The sequence below is a fragment of the Notolepis coatsorum genome (assembly GCF_963971535.1).
Source record: "Notolepis coatsorum genome assembly, chromosome: 1".
Taxonomy (NCBI): Eukaryota; Metazoa; Chordata; class Actinopteri; order Aulopiformes; family Paralepididae; genus Notolepis; species Notolepis coatsorum.
The window spans coordinates 125,871,991-125,890,505 of NC_140165.1; the positions used below are offsets into that span (position 1 = coordinate 125,871,991).

Here is an 18,515-nt window from a genome sequence, read left to right on the forward strand (position 1 = left end):
TACTTGAGTACCATTTTGAGGCGGTTACCATACTTTCACTTAAGAATCATTTCTGGGTACTTTTTACACCCCTGTCCCTACACTTGGTGCATCCCTACCTGAGGTCGGGGTGGTCCCTGGCCAGTGTGACTACCTCCAGCTGGATGCTGCCTGGGTCCTGGAGTCTCACCACCTCCGCCATCTTAGGAAGGACGTCGCTTAGCCAGCTCTCTGTGGAACCCTGGGTAGAAGGCCAAGTTCTTCTTTACACTGTATTCTCGTCAAATGTAAATGTCCTGTCCCGTGCGCGTGAACACTTAAGGTAACTAACTTGCGTTCAGCGTTTCTCTGATTGGCCACGTGACCGTGTGCTAGCACGCCCCCTTATACGCGCCGCGCGGCAGAGGCGCTCTCCTTCGTGAATACGTATAATTATTTGTGCTTCACCTAAAAATTTGGTCAGCAGCCTCCACTGATGTACAGTGATTCAAACCCCCTCAATGTGCAGTTTCTGACAGCTGTGCTGTGTTGTCACGCGAAATAACGTTGTAATGTAGTTAATCAATCAATCAACCTACTGTACCTGTGCTTTTACTGTACCTCTGCTTTGGCCTACAGCACAGCAGGTAATGTAGTTAATCAATCAATCATGTAACCACAGCTGACTCAATGGGCGGGCCAGGCCCCCCAATGCCCGCCCATGGCGCCAGGTCTGAGTAATTGACCACCAACAATTAAAATAAATTAATAAATTAGCATGTTCCATACAAGCTCTGGCCAGACACACCAAGCTACCGGTAGCTCCGCAAAAAACAACGACTTCAAACACAAAAACACTTCATATATTTAATATTATTTCATCTCCCGACAGCCGGACTGCCCACCCCCAAAGATGTAATACCTGTGCAAATAAAATTGAAGACTTTTTGTTACCTTTTAAGGCCTTAAATTGAGAATTATGAATTTTAAAGACTTTTTAACACCCTGCAGATCCCCTGTCTGGGTGGGGGAGGGGGGGTAATGTGATTTTCCATGCTGTCTTGGAGTGTGTCAGCAGCTCTGCCAGTAAAACATCTCCCTCAGATGGGAATGCAGGGAATGGTGGGGAGCTGTTTTCCAGGCGCTGGTAGAGGCTCCAGGTCACACATTCCACTGGTAACTCAAACCAGATAGTGTTGAAACTGCACTGAGCAACACTGAGAACTCTGCGCTACACTGAGCTACACTGAGCTACACTGAGCTACACTAAGCTACACTGGGCTACACTGAGCTACACTGAGCTACACTAAGCTACACTGAGCTACACTAAGCTACACTGGGCTACACTGAGCTACACTGAGCTACACTAAGCTACACTGAGCTACACTAAGCTACACTGAGCTACACTGAGCTACACTGAGCTACACTAAGCTACACTGGGCTACACTAAGCTACACTGAGCTACACCGAGCTACACTGCGCTACACTGAGCTACACTGCGCTACACTGAGCTACACTGAGCTACACTAAGCTACACTGAGCTACACCGAGCTACACTGCGCTACACTGAGCTACACTGCGCTACACTGAGCTACACTGCACTACACTGCGCTACACTGCACTACACTGCGCTACACTGAGCTACACAGTTACAGTGGGTGACAATATTGTCACAAGGAAAGATGAAATTACCTACCTGGGTTCCATCCTAATTCGTTCCTAAAATGGCATCCAATGTAATAAAAAAAGTCAACCAACGAACTCGATTCTTGTACCGGATCTCCTCTCTGGTAAACAAGAATACCCTGAAGACTCTGGCAGGAGCACTCATTCAAGGGTACTACGACTATGCTTGCACCTCATGGTACCAAAGCACCTCAAAGGCACTAAAAACCAAATTACAAACATCTCAAAACAAACTAGTCAGACTACTGCTTGACCTGACTCCTAGAACCCACCTCACCTCTGCCCACTTTGACAACCTAGGATGGCTTAGAGTAGACGACAGAGTACAGCAACTTGCAATGGGCCTGGTCTACAAGATACACTACACGACCAAGGTACCCATGTACATGTCAAAATACTTCCCAAAGGTCAGTGAATACCACGATCACCAGAGGGAGCTCCACAAATCATGTTAAGCCGAGATTCGGCTCAAACAAGGGACTAAACACGTTTCGCAATTATGCCACATCAATGTGGAACGCCCTACCCAAAGCTGTAAAGGAATGTGAATCACTACCCACTTTCAAAAACACTCGCAAAGAACACCTACGGGAGACTGCAATTCGAAACTGGCCCCTACAAATGTCCTAACCCAGTTGTACAGTAAATGACCAAGTATGGCTTTGGCAGTATTCCAATGTACAGTGTCCCCCACCCACCCCCTACCCAACCCCCCCCACCTCCAATGTACATGTATGTGCATGTGTGTGTGTGTGTGTGTGTGTGAGAGAGAGAGTTTTACCCGCTCAGTGAAGTAGCTGTGGATCATGCTGCTGTCGTCACACAACAGACGGGCCGCCGCGTCCTGCTGCTCTCTGTCCCTCAGCTTCATCTTCCTCTTCATCATCCTCCTCACGTACTCCAGCAACACCTGCTCATGGAGCCGAGCCAGCAGCTCCTACACACACACACACAGTTTTTCACGATTGCTAAAACACAAAACCCAATACCCTAAACCAAATGACCAGTGACCTAAACACATTCAATAAAACTAGCCCCCATTTGGCAAAACCATAAACACATTTCTCCTGTAGACACAATTCACAAAACTCAATCCCCCTTTCTCACAAGTCTAAACACATTTTGTCTTGCTAAAACACATTGAATGTGCACATTGAAGCTCATGTGATGAAAAATGATAGCCACAGTCAGCAAAAGTTTAACACAATGAACACACCTGGCGTCACTGATTAAACACAACGATTCAAAATGTAAGACACTTGTTGCGAATGATGTGACCACACCTATATAGTATATAGGCCAGTGCAGAGTGCACAGTTTGCTGAAGGTTCCAAAGGATTTTTTTTCTTCTTTGGGGGTGGGGGGCAAGAAGGATGTGTACAAGATGTAACGTTTGGGGTTTGGGGTTACTTTTCATCTGTGAGCAAAAGTCCTGGCGTTGTCCAATGGTAATTACCTGTCTATCTGCCCTGATTGCTCTAATTGGTACCTGGTGTGTATAGTTAAGTTAGGACAGCCGAAACCCGTCCAATCTTTCGCCGTTGACTAAAGACGCACTTCAACCATTATCTAAAAAGAAAAAAAAAAAAATCGAACCCTAACTAACCTTACTGTCATGCACTTGTCCTAATAAACTAACCTACACTGTAGCACTCAACACTTTGATGAACATTGTTACTCAGCTGATAGAGTTGTGCCCTTCCTGATGACTTGTCGTACAGAACTTGTAAGTCGCTTTGGATAAAAGCGTCAGCTAAATTACTTTATATGTTCTTCCTGGTTACTAGTCAGGTTGTCAGTCGATCACTGAACCTTACCGTGAGTACTATGATGCATTCTGTCAAAGCCTTATCGCTCCTTGCCACGGAGGATAAGTTTGTTCATCTTGTATAGTAATTTGCCTTGTCGTGCCTTTTGATTATGTACTCTTACCGTGTGTGCTTATGTAGTACCGTCACCTGTCATGTTTATTTCATGACGAGTTTTGGAGACAACGTTTTCTCCCCTTATCTCCTCCTCATTAATATATATATAGTTCAGTTTATTGTTGTGCTTTGCATGTTTTTGGAGACTTGTTTTCTCCCCTTTGTTTTACCTCTTTTTGGAGAAAAGTACTCTCCCCTTTTGTTTGTTCACGTTGTCTGCGCATGCGCCTTTTCATGTTCTACCAAAATAAAACAGTATTAACCTTTGTTTGAGAATCAACACCTGTCTCTCGTCTATCCGTTCTGCACCTGGGTCCAACACAGCTACGTACCCAACTCGTAACACAAGATGCATTACTGTATAGTAGGGCTGACCCCTATTAGTCGAATAATCGGTCGAAAGGAGCCGTAGTCGACTGCCAACCTCTTAGTCGAATACAAATTATTATTATTTTTTCTCCTTTTTTTTTTCTTCTTTCCAAAAGAAAAGAGGCCTAGACGTGGCTAACGCTAATGGCACGCATACCAGAGGCTAACTGCCTAAGAAAACAGTCACAGAGGCACTGAAAGAGGATTTCACCCATCTAATGAACACACTAGACTAGATAAAGATGTATCCATCAGTGGGCCAATTGCATGCTTTTGCAGAGGACAAGAAGCCTTCAGCCGGACAGAGAGAGAGAGAGAGAAAGAGAGAGAGAGGGACAGAGCCGGAGAGAGAGAGAGAGACAGAGCCAGAGCCAGAGAGAGAGAGAGAGAGAGAGAGAGAGGGTGAGAGAGAGAAAGATAGGGGGGGTGAGAGAGAGATGGCGAGAGAGAGTGATACACAGAAAGAGAGAGATGGGGGTGAGATAGAGAGAGAGATGGAAAGAGAAAGTGAGACAGAAAGAGAGAGGGGGGGGTGAGGTGAGAGAGAGAATGGGGTTGTGTGAACTTGTGTCATGTCATACTGTACCTCCAGACAGGCTGGTTTGAGGTCAGTGAACTGGGTCACATGTCTGTCCAGAGCCTCTAGAAGCTGGTCCAGGACCTGCCCTCCCTCAGTCAGCCAGGCCTGTGTCCACATCTTACGATACTGCACCTGATAGGGAATGGTCATGATAATATATTCTTACACACACACACACACACACACGGGGGGGGGGGGGAAATCGATACGTAGTAGTATCGCGACACTTTGCGTGGCGATACTGTATCGATACAGGGACGCCAAGTATCGATATTTAATTATTCATAATATTTTTTTTTTAATTAATATTTTGGTATAAGGAAGTTGCATTGTTCATTTCAATACCTGTAATAGTACAGTAGTCCACACACACACATGTGCATTCAGTTAAGTTGGAATATGACTGTAATACAAACAGTTCAGTTTGTCAGGTACATGCAACACAGATTACAGTGTTTACATCTGTCTGCTTGAGAAAATACCATGTTCTGCAATAAAAATGATTGAAGTGAGATGAACTTTATTTTATTAGATAAAACATGTTGACAGTTTTACTTTGCAGTTACATTTTTTATTTATTTTTTGTTTAAAAAAAATATCGCAATATATCGAGCTCAAGTATCGCGGTTAGGGATGGGTACCGAATTCGGTACTTTTGAGGTACCGAACCGAAACACGTCGGTACTACAGAGTATCGATTCAAGTGAGATACCAAAAATATATATATATATATTCTTTATTTTTTTTTTATACCTTTTTTATTTTCATGTCAACGTTCACACACACAATATATGCTTACCTAGGATTTGACTTGATTCAACAACAAAGCAGTCTGAGCAATGGCAAGCCGAAAACTGTCGAAATTGTAGTTATTTGAAGTTTGGATTTTTTTTTCACGACTGAGTGTGAGGGCTGTGTGTATGTGTGTGTGTGGGTCATGAGCAGATAACAGGGACTCTTAAAGTTATCCGTAAAACGGACAACCACTAGACTGCTTACGCAGGTATTTTAGGAGAGGAGAAAATTAAACAACAGAAAACAACCTTTACAGGTGGAAATCTCAAAGTGAGTAATTAAGAAAATAAATCAAGTCCCAAAAAACAGGACTACTCTCAATAAAGAGGTATAGTATAAAAGTAAATAAGCCAAAAGGACACCTAATAAAAGGAGTTTATATTGGAAAAAGTAAAACAATAAACCTCCACTAAAGGAGTTTATGTGTAGAATCACGTGAGTAGCCTAAAATAAGAATGACTACCATAAAGCTCAATTCTGAATCAGAAATCAGACTACACTTCAATATAATGAACGTGACCAAAAGGACAGCCAACACTAGGAAATGAAAAAGCAGTTGACACTGCGATCTCCAAACTTAAATAGACTCCACATGGCCATAGGCACAGCTGCACTGCATCAGGTACAATCAAGCCACACACCTGCCGACCCATGAGGCAATTAACCACAGGGAACAGGGATTGACAGCTATCCCTCACAGAGAGGTGAAATAAGGCAAAAACCATGACAGGACCCCTCCCTCTAGGGGGCGTCTCCAGACGGACCCTCCGAGACACGTCTCCGAAACTCCCGAACAAGCTCAGGGTCCAAGATGTCCCTGGCCGGAACCCATGTGCGTTCCTCTGGCCCATAACCCTGCCAGTCCACCAGGTACTGTATACCCCTACCAACCCGCCTACTGGACAGGATACGCCGTACAGCATAGGTGTCAAACTCATGGCCCGCGGGCCAAATGTGGCCCGCCACGTCATTTGATGTGGCCCCCCAAGAGCTCTGGTAAAAAAAAAATAAAAATTTAACATTAATCTTGGGTTAAAAAATAGCAGCGTTAAAATAATTGTGGGTTAATGAGTTAATAAAGCTTTAACTTTGACAGCCTTAGTTATTACACATACATGTATGTTGAATATCTGAGGTATTGATGAAGTAACAAAGGAAAAAAGCCAAAAGCACTTACTCCTCAGACATTCTTTGACAATTTTACAGCCCAAAATACAAAAAAGATCCAGGCGGAATAGGTAACAAAGGGTTGAAGAAATATTGTCTGAACTGTCAGATGCAAACTGGCTGTGTGACATAACGAGCATCTCGCTCAATTGAATAAGAAGCTGTAGGGACGCAAACAAGTCCCACCCAAAACTTGACCAATATAGTTGTGAACTGAGACAACCCTTATTTTGTTATTTTTGAGTACAGTTACAGTTGTGTGTTCATGCAGACACATAATAGCAATTTCATTACGAATTGAAAATGGTGGACCCTGATGTAAACAAGTCGAAAGTCTTTCTCTGGTCTGCATCCCCTTAACAATTGTGTGTATTGAGCTGTACTGTACCCATTCTGCAATCTGTTAATTAAAGTTAATTAAACTATCTTCCATTAATCTAATCTTAAAACTAACAAATCGCCAGGTAGTGACGGCCTTCCAGCAGAATCGTACAAAGCTTTTCGCCAGGAGATCATGCCATTGCTGGTGGCCTCATTTAACTACATTCTTAGAGAGGGCATCCCCCCTCCCTCCTGGAGGGAGGCGACTATAACAGTACTTCCCAAGGAGGGTAAAGATAAGGAATTATGTAGTTCGTTTAGACCAATATCGATCCTTAATTTGGATTATAAGCTGTACGCCTCCATTATCACAAAAAGATTAGAACAGTTTTTGCCAGACCTAATAAGCACGGACCAAACTGGATTTATATCTGGTCGCCAAACCCAGGATAACTTAAGACGAACACTACATATTATGAATCAGATTAAACAAACCAACGTTTATTCGGCCTTATTAAGTCTGGACGCGGAAAAAGCGTTTGATTGTGTGAGCTGGGACTATTTATTCTTGGTACTAGAAAGGTTAGGATTCAAGGAAGATGCAATTAGGTGTTTTAAAACACTATATACAAGACCCACAGCGAGAATAAAAGTAAACGGTCGGTTAACAAATCCGATCACCCTAGAACGCGGTACACGCCAAGGTTGTCCATGTAGCCCCGCCCTGTTCGCGATTTTCATTGAAACGCTAGCCCAAGCAATTAGGGAAGACCCCAATATAACAGGTATTAATATAAAAGAAACAGAGCATAAGATAGCATTATACGCGGATGATGTCTTAATTTACTTAAAAAACCCCAGTCTGAGCCTCCCTAGACTAATGGACCTTATTGAAACCTATGGTCAACATTCGGGATACAAACTAAATATAGGAAAAACACAGATACTTACATATAACTATACCCCCCCAAGAGAAATAAAGGAAAACTACAATTTAAATTGGAACATGAAGTCCATAAAATATCTGGGAGTAAGGCTGACTAAGGACTTAACAAAATTGTATGAAGCAAATTACCAGCCCCTAAACACACAAATTAAAAAAGATATAGAAAGATGGTCATTAGCCCCCCTGGATTTCACCTCCAGAATAGACTCAGTAAAAATGAACGTAGTCCCTAGACTACTATATCTTTTCCAGTCCTTGCCGGTGGAAATCCCTGCTAAACAGTTTAACGAGTGGGACAGGATGATTTCTAGATCCACCCGTAATGGAAGGTCACACCTGTTGGCCCACACGGCAGGAAGGCGCAGGGCGACGGTGTACATCCGCCGACCGCTTGTGCCGGGCCGCAGCACGCACAAGAGCCAAACGCACCCTCTTCCATCTTGCCCGAGACCGACGGATAAACGCCTCGGCAGATGGCACCCCCACGTCCCTCTCCTGTTCAGGAAACAGTGGAGGCTGATACCCAAACTGAACCTCAAATGGGGAGAGACCAGTGGATGCATTGCATAATGAATTATGTGCATATTCTGCCCATGCCAGTTGGTGACTCCAAGTGGTCGGATTGGAGGAGGCCAAGCAGCGAAGCGTACTCTCCATAGACTGGTTGGTGCGCTCTGTTTGCCCATTGCTCTCCGGGTGGAACCCTGATGACAGGCTAACCGTCGCACCCAGTATAGCACAGAATGCCTTCCAAAACCGAGCAGTAAACTGGGGTCCACGGTCCGACACCACGTCCTGGCAGATGCCATGAATTCGGAAGAAATTTCACATGAATCCCCAGATGGCACCGCAACATCTTCAAAGGCACTCGAAGCAGTTGGTTCAACTTCAACAGAATTGAGTAGGCCTATCATCACACCAGAATAAATCAGCCCTTTTCCAAAGGCACCACCACGCAAAAACAAAGGTGGAAAAAAGAAGGGAAAAACCCTTGTTCTGACAGACACTCCAATCAAAGCTATATATGGAGGGAGACACGTCAAACTCTGACGCGGATGCTGATGCGAGAAGACTTTGTGATGACGCATCAGATTATGATGACCTTGATGATGGCCAACTAGAGGACTTAGAATTGCCGGATTGCAATGCTCTGAATGCAACAGATTTTGTGTTGACAAAGTTTGAAACAAAGAAAACCAATGCAATGTATGTAGGGCAGGTCCAAAGCCGCATTGTGGATGCTGATGAAACCACATTTGAAGTGAAGTTTATGCGACGTGAGAAACCAAAGTCATTCACAACGTTCATTTTCCCAAATATCGAAGACATTTCCAGTCAATTTCTCCTTGTATTCAAATATGCTGCACTAGGTATTGTAAAACAATTCAGCATCTGCAACTGAGGGTTTTCAATATTGAATAATATGTTGAAGCAATGTTGTGTGTTTAGTTTGCGATGCATTTTATTCGTTATAACCATGAAAATAATACAATGTTAGGTGTTGCCGTGATTATCTTGTTCACAGATAGGAATTTAGCCAGGAGGGGTCCTTTGTACATCAGTAAACCTTGACAGACTTGTGAAGTCAGAGACCATGATGTATCATTCACATTCATTTTCCCAAATGTACAGGATGTGTCAGATGTGTGTGCAAAAGTTCCCAGCACTACGCTGGGTTTTACATAGGCTACTAGCAAAACATTTCATATTGTATCAGTATTTTCAACTGTTGGTCTGGTTGATATGTCTATTGTTGACTTATTTGTACATGAAAGTTTTGCTTCGTTCACACAATAAAGATGCTGTTTGTGAAAGAATAATGTATAATATCTGGACTGATTCACAGTGGCCCAGGTAGCGATCCACTGTACCCCGTTACTAGGGCACAGTGGATCAAATATATTTTTACATTCAACCCCATCTCAGCATCTCATATTTGGCAGTTGGCAGGATATGATAGATATGTTTTATAGAGAACATATTCTGCCATCAATTCCACAATAGACCAGAACCATGCTGTCATCAAGCCAGGAAAAATGCTGAAATATAAGATTTCTGATCCACTGTGCCCCGGTCTCCCCTATATTCATGATACACTCACGGTTAAATCACCACGAATATACCACTGCGCTACATTAGAATGTTGTAGAAGGTTTCAACTGCCATTCATCAAACAGAAACGATCAACATGACCTACTCCACGGACAACGTTACGTTTGATTTAACGTTCCTGTAGGAGCTATTTAAATCTCAAACAAGCCTCTTGTTAAATGAGACGGTCTGGTCTACGGGGGAGACTGGGGCTGACGCATCCAGATTGGGGAATCCCCCACGTCACGACATGCATTATGCCCATATATGGACCAAGAGCGGTTCAAAATGTCTGTTTAGAGTCATCTGAATCAGACGGATAAAAGCGATGGTTTTATCCAGATTATTTGATTATTGACACTTCCACTAAATATATTAATCTAGCTACTAACTGGGGAGACTGATCAATTACGGATACAGGAATATAGCGGGACGATCGATTACGATAGTTAACCGTAGTAGTTAATTCTTGATGAATTGAAAATGGAGGACCCTTGTTATGTAAACAGGATGCAAGTATTTTTCTTGTCTTCATCCTCTTAGCAGTTGTTTGTATTGAGCTGTACTGTATTGTACCATCTGTCAATCAATCAATCAAACATCACATGTTAACTCAATCAGCGCCGGAACTGGAAGCCTAGAGCATCTTTGTTCCTACCATGCCAACGCTCTAAAAGATAGGAATAAGTGGCAGTGTTTGCAGGGCTATATTATATTCTATATTATAGCTATGGATACAATACTATGGCCCATTTGACATCACCTATCTATCGTTCAATATGTGAAAAAGAATACATATTTTTTTCCCATCAATACGTTTGCGTGTTATACCGTGGTGATTATGAGTATAGTTTTAGAGTGATCCTGTCTAATCCCAGAAAACGACGATATGCAGCAAAACTTGAATTTCACTAAAAGCGTTGCCGTTTCTCGCCTGGACACGCTACTATTTCCAATCAAATATATATAATAGGTATTATGTTTCATCATGAATGCATGAAAGGGGGGGGGGGTCGTGTTTTGATGGTTTGATCATCACCAACGGCATACGTTGTGGAGTAACGTTACACACACATTGCGATCAAGGTGAAATCATGGTTGGATCAAAGCAGGATTGATATAATTTAATCCTTACCTTCACTAGGAGGTACCCCAAAAAGAATATTCCAATTGTCTGATCGCGAGTCCAAGTACCAGTGTCCATCGTGTCGCCAACATAATCCACCACAACAGATGCATCGGAGGCATTTGACGCTTCTCAATGGGATCGGGATACCCGCCCGCCTGACAAAGAAAAGTGGGCCAGGAGAAATTTTATTGACACACAGGCCAAGATATAATGTTTCAAAGGGTGCTCGATACTGCCACCTGGGTGGATGCGGCCGGTATTGCACTTTGTCATTCTCAGGATGATTCCCCATGTTAATCCAATCCAACTTTATTTATAAAGCGCTTTAACAGCCACAGGGGCACAAAGTGCTGTTAACCCCCGAGTCCGTGTGCCTGTAATGAATGAAATATCGAATAAAAGAAATAACGATGTAAACCCGACTATACTCAGGTTTTCGGGGGGTCCTGGCGCTCAACGCATGGCGAGATAACCTGACTATCATCGGGTCTGGCGTCCAAAGAGTTAAACTGGGCATGCGTCAACCAAAGTCCTGTCGCAGCCGCCCAATCTCTGAAAACGTTGGAGCAAATTTCCAAACAAACGTTATTTGGACGAACTGACTACATATTTGGAATCTAAATGGGTACATTCTCGCTTGATTTTTATAATAATTAAAAATAATAGTCCTAGGTCATACATTAACACATTGGGTGCCACGCCCCCTCTGGGAAGTGCATAGGCCTTGCCACCCCATGTAAGCGCTCACCTTGTTTGTAGAGCTAAACCTATATTTTATATTATAGCTATGGATCTAATAACGCCGTCGATTGTCAGTGGGTTTCTTCTGGTCAACGTGCAAAAAACAGATCATTTTTTCATCTGTACATTTCCGTTTTATACCGTGGTGAATATGAGTATAGTTTGAGTGATTCTGAGTAATCCCAGGAAAAGACGCAAAAAAAACAGCGAAAGGTGGTTTGGAGCGGGGCCAGTGGCGGCTCGCCACTAGGGGCGCTCGGGCGCCGCCCCCCCTCAGGCCCTGCCCTGGTTATATGAGAGAAGAACAAGAAAAATAATTTTTTAGTTTTTTGTTTTATAGCCCTATAAATAATATAAACATGTTTAAAATGAATAATATTTACAAATTTTAAGTATGTTTGTGTTTCCAATGCACAATATAACGTTAATATATAAAATAAAAAATACTAGTTTTCCTGAACAGGAAGTGATTTTTTTTTTTTTGGTCCGGGCTAGAGGCAATATCGCTCTGAGTGCGCGTCACTGTTTGATCGCTGTATCCGTCGCAGCCAATCAGTGCGTAACGCGTTGTGCGTTGAAATATGACTATTATGTTGGAATCTGGGCGCGATTTGAAGCGGTCTAGGCAGCAGCGTCAAGAATTTCTGTAGCCGCATTTCGCGGAGACGCTCTCTGATTGGCCGACGTCAGTTTTTTTTCCGTAGCCGCATTTCGCGGAGACACTCTGATTGGCCGACGCCACTTTTTGTTCCGATTTTAGGTTTTCTAGGTAGAGATAGTTGTGTTGTTGTGAGTTGTTGTTGTCAGCTATTTGTCTTAGAGCGTGACTGCAAGTTCTTTCGACGGTTAAGCTTAGGCACTCTTTCAAAGTTGGTTAAGGTTAGAGTTTGTCTTAGAGCATGGCGATAGAACGCCAGGTAGTTTGCAGTCTGTTCGACGCGGAAATGGACAAAGAAATCAAACTACTTGTTGTGTGGTGCTAACTGCTAACAGCTAACAAGCTATATGGCAGTCTGGACAGTGGACTGGATATACATCATCAACAGCGGATTATACACTTTATCAAGCCCTCCGGCTTGATATACACCCACGTAAACAGTGAGTTAATTCGGTCTCTCTCTCGCTCTCTCTCTCTCTCTCTCTCTCTCCCCCTCTCTCTCTCTCTCTCTCTCTCCCCCTCTCTCTCGCTCTCTCTCTCTCCCCCCCTCTCTCTCGCTCTCTCTCTCTCGCTCTCTCTCTCCCTCTCGCTCTCTCTCGCTCTCTCTCTCTCTCTAATTTCGCCGCGGGTGAAGCATAACCACTCAGACAATGAATGGTAACTTGTTTAAAATGACAATATATACATATGTGTTTCTTATTGAATCGATCTGAGAGAGAGAGAGAGAGAGAGAGAGAGAGAGGGAGAGAGAGAGAGAGGGAGAGAGAGGGAGAGAGAGAAAGAGCGAGAGAGAGCTGTGCGTGTTTGTGTTGGGCTATTGGAAACGTGGTTGCATTTGACTGACTGTGATCATATATTGATCGATGGCAATGGTGATAATATTCGCCAATGCGTGCCTTGTACATGTTTGCAAAATGTTTGGTATAGCGCCCCTAGTGGAGAAGAATCCAGCAGCCGCTACTGAGCGGGGCGCCCATCCGTGCCGTGATGTGAACAACGGGACACAGCACACACACATACCACACAGACACGCTTCGATCGCGGGCAAAGAAATATCGGATCAACACAAGATTGGTAACATATAGTCCTTACCTTGTATCTGATGTACTGCAAAAAGAATAATCCAATTATCTGATCGCCATTCCAAATATTCATCGCGATCGTTTGTCCAACGTTATCCAGCATTGCACATGAACGGGCGGGCGGATGAACTCGTCGAGGCAACTGTGGTGACCGTTTGTCTTGCCGGAGTGTTTAGAACCCGCCCCCACACCGCAGCTCGGCAGAGAAAACAAACAACATAGTTTCAAATGGAGTGCAATAGCGGCCGCAAGGCGTTAGGCAGCGGTATTGACCATCTGCAATCTCAGACACATTCAGGACAGCATGCACAAGGTGCCTCGATGGGTTATGAATGGCAATAGCGAATAAAAGAAATAACGAAACAGAAACGTAGATCTACGTTTCCGGCACTCAACCGCCGGGCCACAGAAATGTAGAACTACATGAACGGCACAGAAAGTGTTAAAACAGCGTTCCACCTTGGTAAATAGGTGGTCGGACCTACCTGTTGTATAAATTAGAATAATACGTCATTCGTTTGCGTTGCCAAGCTGGTTGATAGCCTACTCCATTTGAAATTCCATAGCAACGATACATCTTTAGGAGCTATTTTTCTACGCCAAGTTCACTGAAATCAATATAAAAGACACTATAATTGTCTGTATTCATCCTATATTTTTCCCGACGGTGCAACTTGCTGTATAAAAGCAATAATACATGTCTCGAACCAGTGGAATATCAGGAATATTGCCACTCTGTGATGCCTACGCCACTTGAGCGGGCGCATCACAGCCGTGGCAATATTGCTGATATTCCACTGGTTCTCGTGTATTATTGCTTAAATATATAACATATATATATGTAACGGATGGTACCGCGAAGCGCAGTCACGATGGACTCCCGATGTTGTGAAGTGACTGGGGTGAGTGGTGGTGCTATGGGTTAAACTCACTCTCATCCTCAAAAGACAGATACGTTGCAAAGCAGTGAATTCACCTCTTGGTATAGCGGTCTGTGCTGTCGACCCGTGGTGCGGCAGACCATGGGTTCGAAACTCCCTCGGGGCATCGAAGTTTAAGGTGACGATATGACAACCGTTACACATTATATACATATATAATTTGTATATATCATTTTATATATTACGTACAAGTGCACCCCTTCTATATATATATATATAGTCAGCAGTTCTGCAAGCTAACTGTCAGACTCATTACAACTGAGGTCAGACTCATTACAACAAAACTGAAAGTGAAACTAAACATTGAAAGAACACAGTGAGAATGGACTTTGCATGAAGGTTGCATGAGGTAGGAAATGTATTAAGCTTGTAAACTATAGAACAACAATAGAAACCTTTTAAAGGAACTCGCCGACATTATGGGAAATGTGCTCACCGTCTTCTCCAGAGTCAGACAAGAAGATAGATACCTAATTCCTCTCTGTGCGTTCAGTAGAAAGCTATCTGGCCGCAAGCTAGCCTAGCTTAGCACAAATGAATGGAAGCGGATACGGACCACTAGCCTAGCTTAAGGCTCCGGGAGAGGTGTTTTTTTTGTCCAACAGCTAGGCTAGTGGTCCTTTAAAGAAAGAAAACCTTTAAGTAGGGTTGCCACCCGTCCCTTAACACTTTGGATTAGGCTTGGGCGGTATGACGGTATTAAGGTATACCAGGGTATTTAGAAATACCTACGGTATTGATTTTCAATACCGTCCGTCACGTCAAAATCACAGATGCGCTTCAGTTTCTATAACAGTGAAATGGAGTTTTGAGTGTAGTGCACACACGCGCCAGCAGAGGGCGAGACCGCTCTAGTGGAGCGAGTGGGTCACAACGGTGTTCACGTTTTACGGTAATGTTGCGACAGTACTGTGAAAATACCGTAAAGCGTTGTGACGAGAGCAGTGTTGTTGTGGTCCTTGTGGAGCAATCAGTCTCTTATTATATGTGAACTAAAGAGTACAAGGTTTACACAACAGCCCCCACCCGCCTTTTTATTGTATTTGTACCGTCCTGTACTATCCGCTGTCAGCTGTTTATCTCTCTCTCTGTGAGCTACTGAGCTTGAATAACTAGCGTTAGCTCACGTTAAGTAGCGTTAGCTCTGCGGCTAATCTTAGATTACCCTGAACTAAATCAATGACTAGGTTATAAAGCATTCGAGTAGTTTTCACTGCACATAGAAGTAGCCAAACAACGGGAGCATTTCGGGAGCATATGACCAAAACCCAGGCAATTTCTAGCCCTTAAGGAATCAAATAGTCTGCCATGGCTATAGGCTAGATGCTAACGCTAAAACGGTGCGAGCTTCTACCGGTGCGGGACTACCATTCTGAGAGCTGACGATGATTTGTTTACTTGGTAACACGTACCCCCCCCCCCCCCCCCCCCCCCGCTGATGAAAATGGAAGTCATACCGTCAAATACCGTGCACCGGGGTATTATAACATAAAGGTTTGCCGGTTTGAAAATAAGGATACCGCCCAAGCCTACTTTGGATGCCACGGACGACATAACATGTGTTAGCAGCCCGCCCCCTGAATGCCCAGCATGACAATTAGCGTGAATTTTTTTTTATTAGCGATCTGAATTCATATTTCATCAACAGAGTCTACCGTTGGGAAACCAGCCCCACCAGGCGCTCAGATGTGGAAAAAGCGCCCCCTATCGTCTCCCAGATGGTAATGCACCCTTTTGGAATGGACTCAATGAAAATGGATGAGAAAAAAATACTCCGGAATCCACATTTTACTTCTCACGCATGTACCCCGAGCCGCTCGGAGTCATTGTGGACCATCAGAACAGCGTGTAATATGTCTTTACAGTACGTAGCATTGGATCAATAAAAGGATCGATTTTTGGAATGGCGATCAGGAATTGGAATAATCTTTTTGGATACCATCTGATCTCAGGTAAGGAATCTATTTTACCAGTCTTAGGATAATCAGATCCGTTTTCACGGAGATATAAGCTTTTCCCCTATGTGTGATATGGCTGTTTGGCTGTGCGAGCGATCAAGAACTAAGAGAATCGATTCATATACTATCGATAATCTAGCGTTTATTTGGAAACTATTCATAAATAGGCAGAAAAATGACAACGTTCTAGAATATTCCAGTACAGGGCGTTTATCACGGAATCTTATTTTCCTTGAAAACGAGGGCTTTTCAAAATGCTATCAAACGGAAATGAACAGATAAAAAAACAATCCGCTTCGACAATGTTGACTGGAAAATGAGTCATTGATAAGCGACGGGCAGATTAGACACATAGCCATAATTTAAAACATAGATTAGGCGATATTAACGCTAACATTGAAGTGGTTGATGGGCATTCAAGGGGGTAAAAAGGAAAACACGGCCGGCTCTGAAAGTGTTAAAATACGGAATCGTCCCGTAATTGGAAACTAAAAGACGCGTTCCGTATTGAACTGATACGGGACGCCCTTTGTCCCGTATTTTAAGGTTGCCAGTTTAGTGAGAGAAATAAGCCAGCCGACCTGCAAAAACAAGCAAAATGTTGTCCAAAAGTTGCGGGAAATAAACAGACTTGGCAACTCTGGTATGATGGGCGTGCGCTCAGCAGCTCACCGACCAATGAGAATTAGCGCTTTCACGTTGCTAAGAAGAGTTCTGTGCCGTGTCTGTGCGCTGCGTGATTTCTTTTCGAAGACGCTTTGAAAATGTCTACAGCAGACACTGTGACTCCACCGCATCCTAAAAAGACAAAACGCCTCCAGAAATACATACCTGAGTGGGAAGAGGCAAACCACTTGCTACATAGCGTCAGTGGAGATGTTTACAAAGCAAACTGCAAAGTATGTAGGCGTGTGTTTTCTGTGGCGCATGGTGGACTGATTGATCTCAAACAGCATGCCTCGGGAGAACAACATGCCAGAAATATAAGAACGCAAAGGACACAAGCACAGGTGTCACAGTTCTTCATGACTGAAACATCTCCTGAGATTGATTCGGTATGGGATATTACATCTTATTTATCTGGTTGTGTTTTTAACTAGATGTCAGTATTTCTATTTACCTGCCCTGGCAGCCAGGAGCCTACTCTTCTTTGCACTTTATTTTTTATTAATCTTTTAATTTGGGTCACACAAGTGTTTCATTGTATTATTGTCCTCTTTCAGTAAAAGTGTTCCCATGCTTTGTTTTTACAGCACTTTATGCATACAGTATTATGCTCAAGTTGAGGCTATAGTTCAGCCAATTTATTTAAACAATGTTAAATGCAAATAAAGCACTTTAAACTTTAAGTGTGACTAAATGCTTTCTTGACTATATATAGTAACTGTTCCAAAATGCATAGATTTCTATGTATTTTAGGGGTTTGGGGGGCTAGCTCCTTTTAATATAAATGTCATAGATTGTTTTATTTAGATTTCTATGCATTTCAGGAGTTTTGGGGGCTGGCTCCCCAAAATAATTAAATAACATAACCCTAACCCTAAAACCGAAATAAAGTAAAAAAAATAAATAGTGACAAAATCCGCCCAAAAAAACGCCCCACGCCCAAAACAAATTATCGCACGTGCTACGCGCACGCTCGATGATAGGTGTCACTTATTTCTATTGGTCAAAGGTGGCAACCCTACCTTTAAGCCACATTTCAACCAAAGTAACAGAAACTCTACTCGAGTACGGAGCCTCTATTTCAGTCCTCTTTGCCTCTGTGTCTGGTCCCACCTTCAGCTCCGCCTGGATGGGGCCAGTGAAGTATCCGTATACACAGTCCCTCAGGGCTGTGACGATGCTCATACACCTGGCCTGGAGCTCCTCTGGCATCCAGTCTTCTCTTTTCACCAGGAAGTCCCTGTGGAGGATCCAATATCAGCACCAATATAGGATTTGTGGAGTCAAATTATAACAGGGCTGAAAGGCTATATCCACACCTTTTCACATAGAAACATTTAAAAGTAAATTTATTTACAGCATCCTATTTACACACTGTGGGAACCCGTGTATTTCAAGAGGATTTCAGCATTTCAAAAGTACAGATAATGACATCCTCTTGCTGGATTGGAGCTCTGGACCTTAACCCTTTCACTACCACACTACAGAAGGTTAACCTTTCA

The 18,515-nt window shown here is 43.3% G+C and overlaps 1 protein-coding gene across 2 annotated transcripts in view; it reads right to left on the minus strand.

The window, feature by feature from the left end:
* tnfaip2a (tumor necrosis factor, alpha-induced protein 2a) overlaps positions 1-18,515 on the minus strand; it is a 103,595-nt gene that overhangs the window by 53,819 nt on the left and 31,261 nt on the right. Inside the window, exons 8-11 of one of the 2 annotated variants that reach the window (XM_084320871.1) lie at positions 18,127-18,253; positions 4,525-4,650; positions 2,426-2,581; positions 99-220 (exon numbers count right to left, since the gene is read on the minus strand). In XM_084320871.1, the coding sequence (XP_084176997.1) occupies positions 99-220; positions 2,426-2,581; positions 4,525-4,650; positions 18,127-18,253 (531 nt within the window). The remainder of the gene's footprint in view (positions 1-98; positions 221-2,425; positions 2,582-4,524; positions 4,651-18,126; positions 18,254-18,515) is intronic. The other variant, XM_084320872.1, reaches the window with a different exon arrangement.